This window comes from Plectropomus leopardus, chromosome 15, assembly GCF_008729295.1.
Source record: "Plectropomus leopardus isolate mb chromosome 15, YSFRI_Pleo_2.0, whole genome shotgun sequence".
In the NCBI taxonomy this organism is placed as follows: domain Eukaryota; kingdom Metazoa; phylum Chordata; class Actinopteri; order Perciformes; family Serranidae; genus Plectropomus; species Plectropomus leopardus.
The window spans coordinates 4,887,874-4,905,990 of NC_056477.1; the positions used below are offsets into that span (position 1 = coordinate 4,887,874).

Below are 18,117 nucleotides of genomic sequence, written 5' to 3' on the forward strand. Positions count from 1 at the left end.
GACACTAAGAGCCCGATATTGACTGATATTTTGGGTTACCTCCAAATAAATGAGGGATTAGGTTAACTGGCACATGGCAGCGCTTAATAGACGGGATCGTGTCTGAATGTTTGCAGTCTGCAGGTCACTGTCAAACAGCATCGATGGGAAGTACAAATGTGAACATTTAGGGTGGATTTGCACCTTTTTCTGGACATTATGTGCACAAAAAAGGTTATTATTCATGTATGATCAGCAGACAGAGTTTTATTGGGATTTTTTTTACCACGACATGTGCATGTGACTGAGAAAGTTGGGTGAATTTTCTCTCCTCAGAAGTTGCAGGCTGAGTTAATAAGTTGTTCATATATTCTTATTCTGTGACGACTTATCAACATTGCATGAGGTGTTTTTTTTTTAAGTTGGATGCATTTAGGCACTTTTTATTCGGAAACAAAAAGGTTCATATCATTTATGCTATTTGAAATGCAAAACTTTTAAGTTTAAGATCTCAAAACTGCTCAGAACGCAGACAGAACCATGTAATTTTACGGTGGTGATCTTTACAGCGTCCCTGGAGGTATTTTGCGATTATTATTTGGGATCTTGGTTTATTTGCCTTTTCACATTTCACAGAGAATGGGAAACAACTTGTTGCATTTAGTGCAGAGAGCTGGAGGTGCAGAGAGCAACAGAAATAGTGACAAATATTGTTTCTATACTGCAGTCTTGCAGAGATGCATCCTGTATCTAAAATCACTCCCTATTTGCAACTTAACGCATCAGAGTTAGCGACTTTTTTTAATCATAGTATTTCAATTCTTCTCTTTTTTTCCAGTATTTTCAAGCAAAACGAGAGGGCTGCAACACATTACTTGTCTTTTAACAAGAGCAGAATAGAATAGAAAATACTTAATCATCTACTTTTTGTATTGAAAAGGCAGAAATTTGTCAATACAACAATAAAACACTAAAACACTTTCTATGACTGAAAAAAAATCTTTTTTTACCCGCCCTTTTCTCAAAACATATATAAACAAAAGAAATAGATTACAGTTACTTATCAAACAACACAAGAGAAAAATAAATGCATAGAGAAGAATCGAGTGTCACATAATAATAAGTTTCAATAAGGAGACAGATTCTACCAAACAACTTCATGTTGTCTAAATGTTCTCTCTTTATACATCGACTTAAACAAATAGTACAAATAAGAAAAAGACTACAGCACTTTTTGTTTAAAATGTCACATAATATTAAAAAAATATATAAAGGTCCACATATCTCAGTCTCTGTATTTTTTACGAGATGTATTTCTGCCTTTGTGATCGTGAAATATCAGCACCAAAAGACGCTTTGAGAGAGAAGCTTTTGCTCTTTGATTCTGAGGGACGGACATCAAATCCCCATCACTCACTTTTGAAGTTTTAAAACTTCCTTGCAACCCCCAAGAAATACCTCAGACAAATGTCACATAGCAGAGAATAAGAAAATATAACCAATAATAATTAGTCCCAGAAATTTAAATTGGATTTTTTTTTAAAGGTGTTTCCCTTTAGCTAAAAAACGTACAGTCGGATCAAATATTGGCAAGGAGACTGGACACAAATCCACACAGGCACAAGCATGCAAACATGAAAATACATATTCACTAATTAACATCCGGCATAATCCCTGGACATGAGCACATTTGCTGAACCCACACACACACACACACACACACACACACACACACACACACACACACACACACACACACACACACACACACACACACACACACACGATTCTGACACACCTGTTATCCAGGAGCCTTGTGTTTGACTAACACTTCTATCAGATAGGTGTTAAGGACTTAACGTTTTAATAACGCTAATTACTCATCTGAGCGACAACAATGAGCTTATTGCCGAAGACGTGCGATACCTCCTCCACCTCCTCCTCCTCCTCATCCAGTGCCGCCAAGCCCGGCGTCAGATAGGGGAGGAAGATAGGAGGTGAACCCAACAGACGCAGCTTGCCTTACTGCTAGCGTATCTAACAAGAAACAGTACAAGCCCTCATTGGGGAACAAAAGCGCCGGCATCAGATTCGGCTATCACACAATTTGATTTAATTAACAAGCTACATCAAGAGCCAAAGACCCACGAAGAAGAAGAAGAAGAGGAGAAAGGGGAGGGAGGTGGAGGAGAAAAAAAAACAACTTGTCGTCGGCTTGACTCGGCTGACGAATGACCTAATTGGTTACATTATCAACTCATTATCAAAGGCTAATTAGGGAGCTACAGAACAGCGCCAATTATGAGAAAAAATGCAAACGACTCAGTAACCCCCTGCTACTACCTCGACATACATCCCCCAACCTCCACCTCCACAAAAACACCCCCCTACCCCCGAGTCCTCCTCCCCCTCAATTTAGCCCGACACTAAAGTGTTTCATTTTAACAAAAGGTTTCTCTTTTTGAAAAAAAAAAAAAAGGCTTGGAGGGCCTCTATTGTTAGCTGGGAAACAATGAGGCCTGCAGGGGTGGGGGTGTAGAGGGGGTGCGGAGCATGCTGGGTATTTCTCGAAGAGGTGAGGGTGTGCATGTTATCTGTCTGAGTGAGCATTTTACCAAGTCGATGGTGCGTTATTGAGTTCTGCGGGCAACTTTGGAAGTTAGAAAGAGTTTGAAGGTGGGGGTTGCCCTCATTAACCCCCTCCACCCCAACTCAATCAGCTGACCGGCAGGTTAAAGCAACAACACAACCTAATTAGAGCGGAGGACAGAGCGAGGGGTGAAATGTCAACGTCCTATTTTTCTTCCTCTTTCTCTCTGTCGCTCTCTTCAGACGACGAGTTGCTGCTCTCTTGGTCGCTGAGGCGAAAATAAGTGCTCATTGTGAGAGAGCATTAACTTTGTTACAGGGTGTTTATCTAAAGGTACCAACAAGGGAAATTCAAGACCTTCAAGACCACTTGAAATAAAATTTAAGACCAAACTTGTGATAGAAATAAAAACCAGAAGTGAAAATATAGTATTTCCAAGTGAACACACTGATGTCAGTTCAGAATGAACAGTTGGATAAAATGACACTGATACTCTCTGTGTTGACCACTTTTAGTGCAGAAAAAATAAACTAACTCGCAGACTGACTAGTAATGTCTTAGTTTTGGGCCCTGACACACCAAGTCAACGGTCAACCGTCTGTCAATTCTGGGCCGTTTTTGCAGTGTGTCCCGCTGCTTAAGCACTAGTCGTCCCTTGTCTGATTTTTGATCGAGTCAGCATATTGAAGCACTGATCTGCAGTTTAACTCAGAAGAGATACAGAAGTGAGAAATGCAAACAAATGACTGAAGTCGAGAGAGCGAGAAATCAAAACAAATTGTAAAATGATGTTTTTTAGCCTTTGGACTTTTAGCAGAAAACATTAGTAATTGTTGGTGTTAATCTTTGCGATCACACAATGTCGCTGAAAATTATTTTTTATACTATTGAATCGTGTAAATGTAATGAGTAACTGTACAGAGTGGCGTTTAGACCACATTGATAGGCACAGCTGTGTGATGTGTGAAATGTACTATTCAAAGATGAGTCATTTTCCTGTGATTTTAGGTGTTTGGTATGTTTCTGTCCATGCACATGTGTTGTGTCAAAAGCTTCTATGATCAGAAATATGTAATTTCTTCCTTTTCTGAATGATGAATACAGACTACAGACTACAGCCACCTGCTGGTACGGAGAGTAATTTCCTCTCATGCGGTACAGAGCATATTTGGGGGCTGTAATCTTTGGGGTGTGTTTATGCACAACTTTTTGGTTGAGACAAAAGCGATGGAAAGCAATGCAATAGCTGTTGCCAGTACTTTTTTTATGTTGGTTTGTTATTTCTGGGCCTTAATGTAATTGCGTGATCTAAATATGTAAAAAAGACAAAATCAGGGCACTGCATGCACGCAGGTGTTGAAGTATGGCGAATAGTTTTACTAGCCAGTTAAAATGATGTTTTCTGTAGCGCCAACATGGAAAGTTCTGGACATAGGCCACCCTGTGATACACACGTGGAATAATAATTATCTGTTGTGTTTGTGAGCCAGATGTATGGAAATCACCACAATAGTGATGGGGAATGCTATCTATTTATGTCTCTTAAATTTGTTTGTATAAAATGTATAATACTAAAATAGGAAAATATGTTTTTACGGGTTAGAAAAGCTAGGAATAATGTCAATTTAAGGTACCAACACTCTACATGTGGTTTAACGTAAAACAGTAAATTAAAAAAAGACATTACAGTCTCTGTCGGGTGCAGAGCCACATGAGGGGGGACACATAGTTCTTAAACTGAAGAGAAAAAACTGAGAAGTTTTATAGTTTTTCACACCAACTTCACACCAACTTCACACCATCACACTTCGAGATCCTTTGAGATCAAGTTCTGCAGTGATCCAAATTATCCGTATGATTCCCTGTCAGGAACCTAAAACACTGGCTTTTAATGTGTGTTTTCCTACTGAGCTACACATAAAAACATCTTGAAAATATAGTGAAAACTGTGAAAATTCTTTTGGAATATTTTCAGTTTCATACTTAAGATTTTGTCGTTGGGCGCAAATCTCGTATCTCTGCATTGCACTATTCTCTTTTTTTTCATAAATTAATTCTATTGGTCCTGCTCTACGCCTATCAGTGGCTTTTACTATTTCTTGTTACTGAACCTCCTATCTCCATTAGATCCTTCTTTTAAAAACACAGCGTTTTCTTCTAATTCCTGAAAAATAGCAATTTTGGACATAGGAAGTTTGTGCCCGACAGCAGCGATTTGTGACTTGCACTTCATTTCCTATTTCATGGTCTATAACTTTGCACAAAATATGAAAAGGATTTTAGGGGTATCAGCATACACGTGTCTCTAAATTGTTAATTTAAGAATTCAAAGTTCCTTAGTTTGTGCATGCAGAGGTTTTAGGTAATTATTTACATAAAGACAAAGATTTTAAGAAGCTAGTGCACATACATTACATGCATTTGAATCTATGTGTATCTGCATGTTTGGCTGAACTGCATCTGCACCTCCATCTCTGCGCTCATCTTCGGTTTCCTTCTCTCCCTCCTCACTCATCTCTGATCATCACCAAAGTGACCGAGCAAGACCTTGTTTCTTTTCTCTCTCGCCTTTCTCTTTTTTGTTGCGTTTGTCATATAGCTTTCCATCCACACCATCACCCTCCTCCTCCTCCTCCTCCTCCTCCCCTCCTCTCCGCTCCCCCCTCCTCCCTTTGCGCTCTTTCAAGGTCCACAGGCTCGACTCCACCTTTTCAATTCGGCTTCCCAGCAGCACTACTTAGTGGGGAGGTAATTGGAACCAGTGCTATCAGTGTGATTGAGGGAGCAAGTGTGTGTGTGTGTGTGTGTGTGTGTGTGTGTGTGTGTGTGTGTGTGTGTGTATGGGGGTCTGTATTAATGTCTAGGGTGTTGGTGAAGCATGGAGCAAAGGGGGCCCCCACGAAAAAGGGGGTCAAACACATAGAAGAGCATTTCAGCGTGGAGTGGAAGAAAGAGCGAGTTAGAGTGAAGATGAGAGGAGAGGAAAAGGCCGAGCTGAGGCCACGGAGGTTGAAAAGATAGGGGCCCATACTGAGATCACACCTGCTCTCTGACATGCAACACACACACACACACACACACACACACACAGTCATGTGCAAATGATCCTAACACAATCACAAGTCATTGAACAATTAAAACAGGTTGTACAGTATTACTGTAGCTGCGCGTGTGAATCTCTACTATCAAGCTCTCCAATTAAAAGCAAAAACGCCACACTAAAAATCCTTTTATAAAAGAGTTTAAAAGTCTCGGACTGAGCGTTTCTTTCCTTGTACAGTGTTTCTCCGTCTTATGGCAAGTTATATTTTAGCCTTTATTAGACTTTTTAATGCCATTTGAAATGAAATTCAAGACCAATTTTAAAATCAAAAGAAAAAATAAACGGACATTTTTGGTTTTGTGGTGTCGTTGAGGGTAGAAGAAGGCAAAAAAAGACACACAAAAACCCCTCTTTTATGAAAGACCAAAGTTTCAGATTGAGCATTACCTTCCTTGTGCAATGTTGCTACATCTTACTGCAAGTTATATTTTAGCCTTTTTTTTTTAAAATTTAATACCATTTTAAGTTAAATACAAGACCCATTTTAAAATGACAAAAATCAAAGAAACTTTTGCATAAAATACACAGCACTGTAAATGCAAGAGGCACTCTTCAAATTATTTAAAAAAATGTAGATGTTGTTGTTGATGTCCGTACACTAGACTGGGCTAAAATAAAAGAGTCTGATGAAAAGCCAAAAGCTCCAAATGTCACCTCTGCGGTAATTTAATCAAATATTTATGGAAACATAAGACATTTTCAAACCTTTCTAAAACCACCGAGAATATAATTTAAAACGTTTCACCAGCATACTGGCCAGAGTTTAAAAATCAGTTGGACAATATGGCCTAGACTTATTAAAATGACATTTACTCATACTTCCCAGCAGTACATATCAATGAGTATTGATTATATAATTATCTAATGCATCCTGATAAGCAATGTAAAATGTAAATTCTAAGACAATGAACTTCCGAGCTTCTGCAGCAGCAGACAGTGTTTGACATAAGTCAGATAGTGCTGATGGAAAAAGCATTGAACAGCCTCCTACACGAGCAATTTCTTTTCTCAACAGTTAAACAGTTTAGTCATTTGGTGTTGTGAGTCTACAGATAATCTGCAATCAGAGACTAAAACGTTTCATTTAAGGGCTGCAACCAATGATCATTTTCATTGTAGATTAATGTGTCAACTGTTTTCTCAATTAAGTGATTCATGTTTTGGTCTATAAAATGTCAGAAAATGTTGATCAGTGTTGCCCAAAGTCCAGGATGACGTCCTTAATCCAAATATATACAATTTACTGTCACAGAGGAGCAAGATAAACAGAAAATATTCACATTTAAGAAGCTGAAATCACAGAATCTTGACCTCCTTTTCCTTAAAAAAAGGTCTCAAACCAATAAATCATTCTGAATTAGCTGGTAAATGATTTAATAGCTGAAGGATAACTGATTAATCATTGCAACTCTAATAACTGATATTACTGCCTACAGCAGGCAAATGGAAATATTTCAGACTTTTGAAAATTACATTTTAGACTTTTTAAGACTTCTGTTGAGGAAACTGAGTTTGCTGCTTTCCACAAAGTTTTAATACCTGCAGATGCTTTTGCAATTTGAGTAAATTTCAAATGTGTTGCCATGGGAGAGCGATTGATTTTTCATTCCTCATATGAGCTGTTCATTTGTGTTCAACAGATTGTAACATGTGGACGAACGTTTCGTCTACAGTGAAATTTACTTTGCACTCACCATGAATAAATCTCTGGCGTCTAAATCTACAGCGAGGAGGAAGGCCTTCTCAAAGCGCTGGTGTCTGCGGAGAGAGTGAAGACAGATAAAGAGGAAGCACGACAACATCCTGACAATAAAGAAACAATCATCTTCAATCTGAAAACACACTTTTGATGAAAATTTATAGACAGATAGGTTAGCTGTACACATTTTCTCCTTCCTTTGGTCTACACACAGACACACACTTCGATCCGCGCACATCGCCACATACACAACTGTCAATAATTGAACTGAGAGTAGCGAGTCCTCGTCCTATTATCCAGAATTAAAGCTGGGAGAGAGAGAGCTGTATCTCCCAGTACAAAACACCTCAACTTTCCCTGTCTGGAGCCAACATGAAACAAACAAACACAAGCAGAGAGAGGAGGTGTGCGGGGGGCTTCCTTCATTTGATGTCGATGGAGAGAAAAAGAATGCAGGTAGGTGATAAGAGAGGAGAGGAGGAGGGATGCCAAACAACGCTCCAGCTCTGCTACAGAGGAAGAAGAAAGAAAAGAGAGAGGAGAAACGGGAGGTAATTGCAGGATGGAGAGCAGTAAGCAGCAGTGTGTGGGAACAACAGGGTCTATTTCAGTCAAACAGGCATTTCAAAAGGCTCTCATGGCAGAAGGGAAAATGAAACAACAGTCTAAACAGGTGCATGTGAGGTGCTTTGCCTTATGAATGACTCAAAGCTGCATCAGCGTGTGCGATGAAATTCAAAAGCCATTTCTTTTTTGGGATTTTTAAAATAGCAGAAGAGAGCGGCAAATAAGCTGTATTAAATTGTATCTGCAATGGATGTCACTTCCACAAAGAGCTTTTTTGGATGGTATTTCTTATTCTGAATCTTCCTCCAATTAAATGTTCTGGTAATGCCTTAAAAATACTCGTATTTTTACATGTGTACAATTTTTTATATAGAGTTTGCATGACCACAGCTTTCAGTTACTGATCTGCAGCCTAATGGAGGAACATACTGTTGATGTATACCATAAAACCTCAAATATTAGCTTAGTCACAATCAAACGCCTAGTCCCTTTTAGCAGCCCAGTGTGGCCTCACATTTTGACAAATAAACACCTGTCTGAATTAGAGGTCTGGTTCATTTTTACAGAAGTTCTTTAGATGTAAAAAACTGGGCTGTTGGCTACGTGCTGGAGATAACGTTAGTTAGCTGCTTAGCTCATGCATATAAATATGTATGTATGTTTAACACCATGAGCACAAAGACAGTGTTATCGGAAAAGTAGACAAGAGAGACACAAAAAAAAAAAGAGTAGATGCAGAAAGGCTCAGGAAAAATGTCTCGTGAACTATATTCAGAATTATCACAAGATATATTTTAAAATATTCTAAAGAATTATAATTTTTAAGATTTTTTTTCAGGTCATTTCTCAGTTTTTTTTTTAATTGGGGGCAAATTTTCAAGTACATTTCTTGCACTTGGGTCTTTTCTTCTTTGATTGCTCATTATTTTCTTCCCATGTTTTTTTAGAATAAATAAATAAAGCCATTCTGCCCAGGTTTCACTGATAATAAATAACTGTGTTTCCCATCTTTGCTGTGCAACAGTTTTGTAAGAAAGGAAATAAAAGTTTTATGGTATATTTATGAAGCAAAACAAGAAGATCCCATTAGGACCACAGCGACAGAGTAGGTGGCGTTACCTGAGGAGGTGGTGAAAAAAGCGGCGTGCACACTTGCTGATTGGCTCCCTGTACTCCAGTATCACCACATCAGAGAGAGGAGCAGGTGGAGCATAAAACACACCCAGAGCTGCTTCCAGTTGGGCTACAGTCAGAAAAGAAAAGCACACAATAAAATACATAAAGACAGATAAAATTCAGTTTGAGTTTAGTAGCAAATTATTTTGCCAAGCAGTGAAAGAACTTTACAGAGAAGTTTAGTTCCTGGTTTTAAGATTTTTTTTTTAAAGATTTTTGGTAAAACATTTTATGTTTTAAGACATTGCAGATACGCAGCACATCATCCCATGTTCGATTCTAGCCTTGGGACCTGTGTTGCAAGTCATTACCCCTCTCTCTCCTCAACCTTCAGTCAACACTGTCATTTATCAAATCCAAAAAAAAAACCAAAACTAAAAAACAATCTTAAAACTTCTTACAGTCGATGATTTTTGAGGTCACAGTGACCTTCACATTTCACTTATGACCACCAAATTTAAACCAGTTCATTGTTAACTCCAAGTGGATGTTTGTGCTAAATTTGAAGAAATTCCCTCCAAGCGCTCCTGAGATATCGGGTTCAAGACAATAAATGAGACAAACGGACAACCAAAAAAACAGAATTCCTCAAGCCACAACTTTCACTTGCAAGGTGGCATTAAAAGATAAAATCACTGCTGCAGGTACATTTGTTGCTTCTCTGCACATTAATAAATGTTTTGATATATATTTTAACTTTTCAGAAATATTCTCAGAGACAGAAGCTGTGTCTGAAATCCAGACTAACATGCTATTTAGTACACTAAAACAGTATGTTAGACATTTTTATTTTTTCCAAAACCAAAGTATAAAACCAGTATTATGTAAATTGCTGGAATGGTTCTGGAAGTTAAGTGGAAACTTAAGTGGAAATTTAGAAACCTTCAAACCTTTAGGCTATACTGCTTAGCTTACATAATACATTTTTTAAGCAGCAAACTGTTAAGATAGAAAACAATAACAAAAACAACAATATTTCACTGGGATTCAGTTCAAACGGCAACAGTTCTTGCATTAAATGTCAAACTTTTGTTGCTGTTTGGCCTTTCTGTCACACAACAACGGTGTTTTAGCGGCCTGAAAACACAAACTTTTGAAGCCAGGTTCGAGAGTGTAATCTTTGGAAAACACAACCCCTTCTGTCGCCGTGTAAACTGGCAATGAGCGGATCCTTTGAGAACAGTGACATCACAGCCGCACTTTGTGCATGTGCGTTTTGATCTTCTATGGTGTGTCATTACAAAGTTACACTGCCAACTACTGGCCCGGCATGCATACTACAGCGCAAAGGACAGACTTTTCAGTTTTCAGTAGGGCCATTCTCGTCTAAACGTGGCCTCAGTCTGATGTTACATAGCCAGAAAAATCTAAATAAACCTGCTGTTCTTTGGATTTGATTGGTTTGCTACTTTAGATGAAATATTAAAACTAAAAACTATCTAACATTACGTGTTGGACTCACCCTCTCTCTCTGCGTTCAGCTCCAGCCTCAGCAGGTGGTTGGTGACCGAGCTCAGGCCTCTGTAGCACTCGTCTCCCATGATGCTCCAGTCCATGGCCTCCAGGATGCCCAGTGCCTCTCTGACCTGGCCACAACGCAGCCGCTGCTGCAGCAGCTCCCCGGGACCCATCAGGCCTCCAGTCAGAGCTCCTGTCACAGCCAGTCACACAAAATAAAGCAACAGAAAAGATCTCATTAAAATGCACCAAGATCTCACTCAGTGGCAGGAAGTATAGTGTGATGATAATATTCAGGGTCCCCACATCTACATGCACAATATTTTAATATTTTCCATGACTTTTCAAGGACTCATTATATTATTTTTTTTATCTTGTCCTACTTGCCCAGAGCTGTTTTATTAGTTAGTTGATATACAGGGAGGGAGAGACGGGACACGAGGAGAAAATGCAGAAATGTACACAAAGGTAAATAAATGTTGTCATACATCGACAGACGTTAGAGCTTAAGTCAACAACTATAGAAAACAAATGTACAGTTATGGTACATTAAGGTAATCCATGGACGATTACTGCAACTATTTCATTATGCAGAACTGAATTCCATGACTTTTCCAAAAATTGCAATGATTTTCACTAATAAATGGCTTTTCCAGGACTGGAAAAGGTGATGTTTTTCATCCCTCTGATCACCTTCTGATCATCAGAGGGAGGTTATTTCATTTCATTTTTTTGGTATTTATTTTCCTTATTTAATTCAGTTTTATCTACTTTTATTTTGCACTGGTTACTTCCATTTAATTCTGTTACATTTACAAAGACCAAAATCACAATTTGCCTCAGAGTATTTACCTGGATTATTTTGTTATATATGCACACTACACTGATGTCAAAGTATAACCCTCACTTATACATGACTTTAAAAATGCAGCTGCTGAAACAAAAAGTGAAACTTTCCCCCTATTCCTGTTTAAAAAAGCAGATTTTTAATATAGACGGGTGCAACAGACCTTGCTGCGTGTGTTCATGCAGAATATTCCTGAAGCACTTACTTAAGCTAAGTGAGTGTCCAGTGGATTGGTTTAGACAGTGAAGCAGCACTGGATTGGTTAGACTGACATCGTCAATCAATTATCTGTTCAATCCCTGGTGTGTGTGTGTGTGTGTGTGTGTGTGTGTGTGTGTGTGTGTCCTCATCACCATCTATTTAAATACATCTAAAAAACATTGAGCATACAGTATGTATGAGAGGAATGTTACAACTGATTATGCCTTTTGACCAGAGGTGATTGATTATGCCATTGTTTGTGCGTGTGTGTGTGTGTGTGTGTGTGAGCACATTAGGACTCTGCTGAATAATGAAAGGACAGAGGTTTTGTGCCCTTCCCGGCAGCAGAGGTGTCTCGTTCTGCGTGTAAAAGGGCAAAGGTGCTTGGTGGGTTTTTTTTGTGGGCTTTACACAGTACGCGTACGGGAAGTGAAGGTGTTGGATGCCAGGGGTGATTACCGTCTTTTGTGACCTGATCGCGGTGGTGTGTGTGGTGCAACAGTTGCAGGAATCACTAACTTGTTTTGGGAGAGGCTGGTGTGAACCGGAGCAGCAGAGCCAAACAACAAAACTCAGGCTGTCATAAATACGACTAACTACTCTGTCAAAAATCATATTCTGCCACACTGTAATTATTCTCAAAAAAGAAATAAATTTGGACATAGCTGGTGGCACAAAGTATGTGATCACTGACAGCAGCAGCGTCAACGGGCCAGGCTGCAGGCACAAAAAGTCACCACTGACTCTTGTCTAATTAATTGCCAAAGTTGTGTGTGTATGTCTATGTGTGTGTGTGTGTATGTGGGAGGGGGAGTTGTTCGAGCAATTAAAATGACAAGCCGGCAATTAGCAAGCCCCCAAATCCCCTTAAGAGTGGGCTAATGTGGCTAATACATCAGCTGAGCGTCGTGCGGTTTGTGTGTGTTTATGTGTGTGTGTGTAGGGGTCCTTGAATTGGGCGTTAACGTCTGCTCTAAGCTGAGCAGAGACAATGGATCATTGTGGCGGCGAGGACATGTCGGTTCTCTCCCACACCTGTCCGCACTGACTTATTTGACCAGCTCAGTTCAGACAACAACACGGAGCGGCACGAGATCAGCAGCAGCTCCAACAAACAGCGACAGAGTACTCATACTGTGAGCCGACAACTACACAAAGTACTGACAAAGACCTCATCCCAACGGACAAAAATGATAGCTGAGCATTAAATAAGACAGAATGAACCATTATAACAGTGTTATTGTGGACATTCATCCAGTAAACAGGGTGTCAATAGGTATCAGACACTTAAATTACTGTTTTTAAGACTTTTTAAAGATAATTTTAACCAAATTTAAGACTAAGTTTTGGACAAATCATCTTTTTCTTACCAAAGCATTGCATGTTCAGTACATATAAAGGTCAAAATATATTTTTGATCCTGTGCAGAGGCTGGTTTTATGTAGGAATATGATCATTAGAGTAAGTCAGATTAATCACCATTTTGCCAACAGGTAAGTGCAATTATAGAAGACAGTATCAGTTTAAAGTGTAGGTTTAAAGATTTGTAAGTTTAAAAATGTGGACTTTAATGCAACAGACTAATTTTAACCGAAATAAAATAGAAGATGGATAAATGAAATTAGATAAAATGTTTGTGGCAATGAAGAAATTCCAACTGAACAATATTAAAAACTTTTAAGGCTTTTAACATTTTTAGGCTTTTTAAGACGTGTAGGCACTTTATAATATGATTCTTTAGAAATTAACTTTCTTATGTAATCTAGTCAAATCTATCGAAATAATTGACATGCTGTGGAAATTACATTTTTACCTATAGTAGGTATTATAGTATAATAGGTAAATAACTTTTCACACAAACAATGTTCACATTATGTAGGAGCAGAGTATATTCTCCATGATACAAAATGTCTGCAAAAGACCCCAGAAATTAAAATTTAAGACTTTTTAAGACGACTTTTATGGCTCAATATTTATTAAATTGAATTGAAGACTTTTTAAGGACCTTCAGACACCCTGGTAAATAACAATTTGTTTTAATTTTGTGCAATACATATCCTTTTCAGATATAAAAATGATATGAAAAATGGGAAAAAAAGAAAAAAATAAGAATGGAACTAGTCAATATTTTGTTACAGCCTACCACACTAGCTGATTAAACGCAGGCTGGTTCAAGCTGCTGCGTTCGATAGACTTGACTTCTGATCAAATTAGCACCAGGTTTTGCAGTGAAGGAGAGAATCTTTATGTTACCATGGCGCCTCCCGAGCACGTTTTTCGGCTTTAGTATGTAACCAAACTAAATATAAAAAAAAAGATATGTCGGCTTGGTCTCTCGTTGTCTCTCTCTCTTGTTTATACACCAGCTGTATACCCAGTTATGTAATTCTTCATTAAACATCAACAATATTTCACATACCTACAAAAAAAAGACTATTTTCCTCGTGTGCCGTGCAGCACATTCCCTGGTCTGCCCTTCCACTGCCTGTACCGGTGCAGGCCCAGCCGCGGCCAACGTGTGCCCAGATGAGATAACTCGGTGCAGGCAGGAGGGTGGGGGTGGGGGGGCGCCAGGGAGGGCTGCCTCCTATGGAAAAAAGAGAACTTGGAGCTTTGCCAAGTCTTTCTTCCTCGCCGTCTCCCGACTCACTCCTTCTGTCATGTAGCGGGCCTTATGAAACAAGTCAATACAGAGAAGGAGCGCAAGCAAACAAACAAATGAGTTGGAGTGTGTGTGTGCGTGTGTGTGTGTGTGTGTGTGTGTGTGCGCAAAGAAGCACAGAAATAGAAGAATACACACACGTGTGTGTGTGGGGGGAAGAATTATCATGGAGAAAAGACGTGCAGTGACTTTCTTCATCAAAACCTTGGCAGACGATCAGAGGAGGGGAAGCTATTGTTGGAAGACACCCTCCCCTTTCCCTGCGCACACAGGCAAACGCAGTTGGATACACACAGTCAAACACACACACACACACACACATACACACACACACACCCTCAAACACACACAAACTCAAATGCACACAATCTTCTACCTTCCTCCCTCCGCCCCCACACTCCTGCTTTCAAACTTCAGCAGAGAGCTGCGTGCCACTGTCACATCTTCTTTCCAAAGTCACAATTAAAGACGCTGAATGTGTGTGTGTGCGAGTGTGTGTTTGTGTATGCGTGTGTTAGTGGTGGCTGCTTCGGAAAAATTTTGATTGGCAAACTTTATCTGGGGGCCCCGAGGGACTGCGCAGCCACTGTAAACGATTTATCGGAAAAATGCATCCCAGAATGCACCTGGGGGGCTCTTGCCCCGGGGCGATTATTGAATGACCTCTGAGAGCGTGACTCCTGCTAACCTTCCCGCCCGTCAACAAATTAACTTCCCTCAGCAGTGAAGAGGTAAAGAGGACGACCGGTTCAGCAGCCATATTTACACAGCGGGGTTCAGATACAGCGTCAGATCCAAAACAGAGGAAGAGCCTCTGAAGGGAGGAGGGCACCTTCATCAGGAGGAGACGACTGCGACGGGTTGGAAGGTCTGGACACTATTTACCATTTAGAATTACTGCATGAAAAGTACAATTTGCAGAAACGTAGTAATTGTAGACAGCATGTTACAATAAGAAATGGCTGCATCATTCTAAGGTAGAGGTATGAAAAGTAGGGGCTGACAGATTATTGGAGCTGATATTTGGCATTTTGACCACTATGTGCGTGATCGACGCTAAAATGAATTAATGAAAAATGTGCGTATTATACTCAACCAACACGAGGAAATGCAGTCTGCAATACATGCAAAGAAAGTATCAGCATTGGAGGAACTTTCACTTTGTTAAACTTTAGGGAGCTGTGTTTATTCATTCATTTTTATTTAAATTTTTACTGAGCTTAATAAAAAAAAGTTGCTAGGAACTTGCTGTATATGATGTTGAAAGTTTCCGTTTTGACTATCATTTACTAAAGGCATTTCTACAAAGTTTTGTGTTGGCGTTTCTTATAATCAAAATTCTAAATTTTGGCAGAAATATTTCATTGTTGAAAATGCATCGGTAGTTGTTTAACGACATCCTATAGATTAAACAGTTCATAAGTTAATTGAAAAGTAATCAGCAAATTAATAAAGAAAATAAACTATTGTAGTTTACAGCCAAAATGTTGAGTTTTGACAGAAATATTAACCGATTTTTTTATCAGTCATTTTTGCTACGGTGTCATCTTTTTTTTTTTTTTAAATCTTGTTTCACTCACCTAGTTTGAATCTCAGGGCTGCCAGTGGTCCCCCATGAAAGGCCAACATCAGCACATCTCCTTCCAGGCCTGTCGCCCACTGAAGTCCCTCCAGTCCTCCTCCGCCGCGCAGGTGTCGATCTAGTCTTAGCGTGGCAGCTGAAGCGACCTCCTCTGCTACCAGCGCCATGTTAACAGGTGCCAACCCCACATCAAAGCACATCAGCTCCCCTTTCTCTCCCCCTACGACGACCACAGCGCCGGCAGGGTGCCAGGCGAGGAGGGTGGGTGGCACCGAGCAGGACGCCAGCAGCGAGATCCCCCGGCGCTGGTCATACAGGACCAAGGAGGAGTCACTTAAGCCGAGGAGAAGTGTGGTCTCACAGGGGTGACGCGAGCAGGAGACAGGGTGGGATGGAAGCGGGATGCGGGTGACGGACAGGCGGTGAAGGCGACCTCTTGCACATTCGTACACGCAGGCGTCGGCCCAGGACCCCTCTCTGAATCCGCGGGGTCCTGCAGGAAGCTCCACTGTGAGCAGCTGGTATGGCTGGAGCAAACTGAAGCGGCAGTCCAGAGGACTTCCTTCTGTCCGCAGAGAACCGAGGACCTTTAGAGGGAGAAAAAGAAAAAAAAGAGAGAAGGGAGAATGATTACAAAGAGTCCTCAAGTGATGGACACTTGAAAATCCTCCCTATAAATCTGATCTGATTCAACAGTTCACAATAACATGTTTTTCTCTTCTCTGGGTAGGAAGACAAAAACTTTAACATTTGTTACCAAAGATGTATGAATGAGAATTTACTCATCTATTTAAGTTTTAAAAACATCCACTGACTGACCTAAAATCCTATTGACTGCATCACTAAATGAAGGTGGAAGCAGGAGGATGTCAAACTCGCTATTCTAAAACTTTTTAGATTCTCAAATTCAGATTAGAAATTATGAGGTACTGTTAAGCCATGTTATTCATGGTCCCCAGAGGAAGATGCCAAATGACTTTTCTTTTCTATTTGTACCACAAGAAGGGTGACATTTGTGTTTTCATGGCTCTTTAGGAATAACTGTCATATTATTACAAAGAGTTATCACATTTGAGATTTTTCACTGTTCAGTTATTACCATCATTAAGTCAAAACACTAATTTGTCCAATACTATGTTTTTATGACTAAATAACAAGCGGCAACCTCTGCGGCTGAAAATAAAGTGCCAGAAACGGTAGTTTCTTGAATGTGCACTTGAGGCTGGATCCAGAGGTGAGCTGATCCCAAAAGTCCCCCATGTTAACATGTTCACATTTACAGCAGAAATAAACGTGTACAGCCTCGTTGGTGGTTTTGGTATTCATAGTGTATTTTAACATTCATGACAACTGTGCAGGGAGATCATTTTTTATAATAACTCGTCTGCTTACATTTATATTAAGGCTGAAAGTTAAGCATATATAAGGGCGTGGGTGCAATGAGTGACAGACTGTCTGTGACGCGTCACTCAAGGTGATCAGTCAGATCCACCTCAGCTCCACCCCGTCATCAAACATTGTAACTTTTGGCTCCAAAAAAACAACAATGGAGCCAAACTCCAGGCTTCAAAAAAGGAGTCCACAAAGCAGTGGGTGACTGTGTCTCAGTGACAATGTCCATCATTTTATACAGTCAAAATCTATCAAACTGCACTGAGTCTAATGTTAGTTAGTGAATGTTAGCATGCTGACACTCTAAATTAAGATGATAAATATGGTAAACTGTATACCTGCGATGAGTTGGTTACGTCAACATTTAGCTCTAAGCACTCTTGATTTGAGGGCCTATAGAAAACTGACGGGACAAAAATAAATTATCTGGACAACTGGTGAATATGATACAAAACCCATAGAGTTGTCAAATTATCTAGGAGACTTGAACTTTACCGTATACGTTATCTAAGTTTGGTAGACTTGAACTGAAGTGGGTGGATTTGCAGGATGTATTTTTGACGGTTTAAAGTCTGTGAACTGATTTTGTTTTGTTTTGATGATTCTGTTTTTATTTCTGCCTGTATCTATCTTAGGTTTTGGAATTTCCCTCCTGCTACTGAAGTGGTTAGCCATTACCCTTCAGGTTATAAATATCACTAAGTGGAACTTGATCTGGTAATATTGTTGTTGTTTTAACATGTTCTTCTTCTTAAGAGTTGGAAGATGTCGACTTATGCCAGCACTGTTTTTGACTGAAACAAGGATAAGGAACACGTGAGAGAAACACAGAGAAATGAGTCATGCCATGGCAGCAGCCCC

General features: G+C 39.8%; 1 protein-coding gene across 2 annotated transcripts in view; it reads right to left on the reverse strand.

The window, feature by feature from the left end:
- The window catches only part of LOC121954604 (WD repeat containing planar cell polarity effector), a 91,164-nt gene that overhangs the window by 23,486 nt on the left and 49,561 nt on the right, over positions 1 to 18,117 (reverse strand). For both annotated transcript variants that reach the window (XM_042502207.1, XM_042502206.1), the window contains 4 exons: positions 15,863 to 16,451; positions 10,577 to 10,765; positions 9,058 to 9,181; positions 7,367 to 7,430 (listed from right to left, as the gene is read on the reverse strand). In XM_042502207.1, coding sequence (XP_042358141.1) covers positions 7,367 to 7,430; positions 9,058 to 9,181; positions 10,577 to 10,765; positions 15,863 to 16,451 — 966 coding nt within the window. The remainder of the gene's footprint in view (positions 1 to 7,366; positions 7,431 to 9,057; positions 9,182 to 10,576; positions 10,766 to 15,862; positions 16,452 to 18,117) is intronic.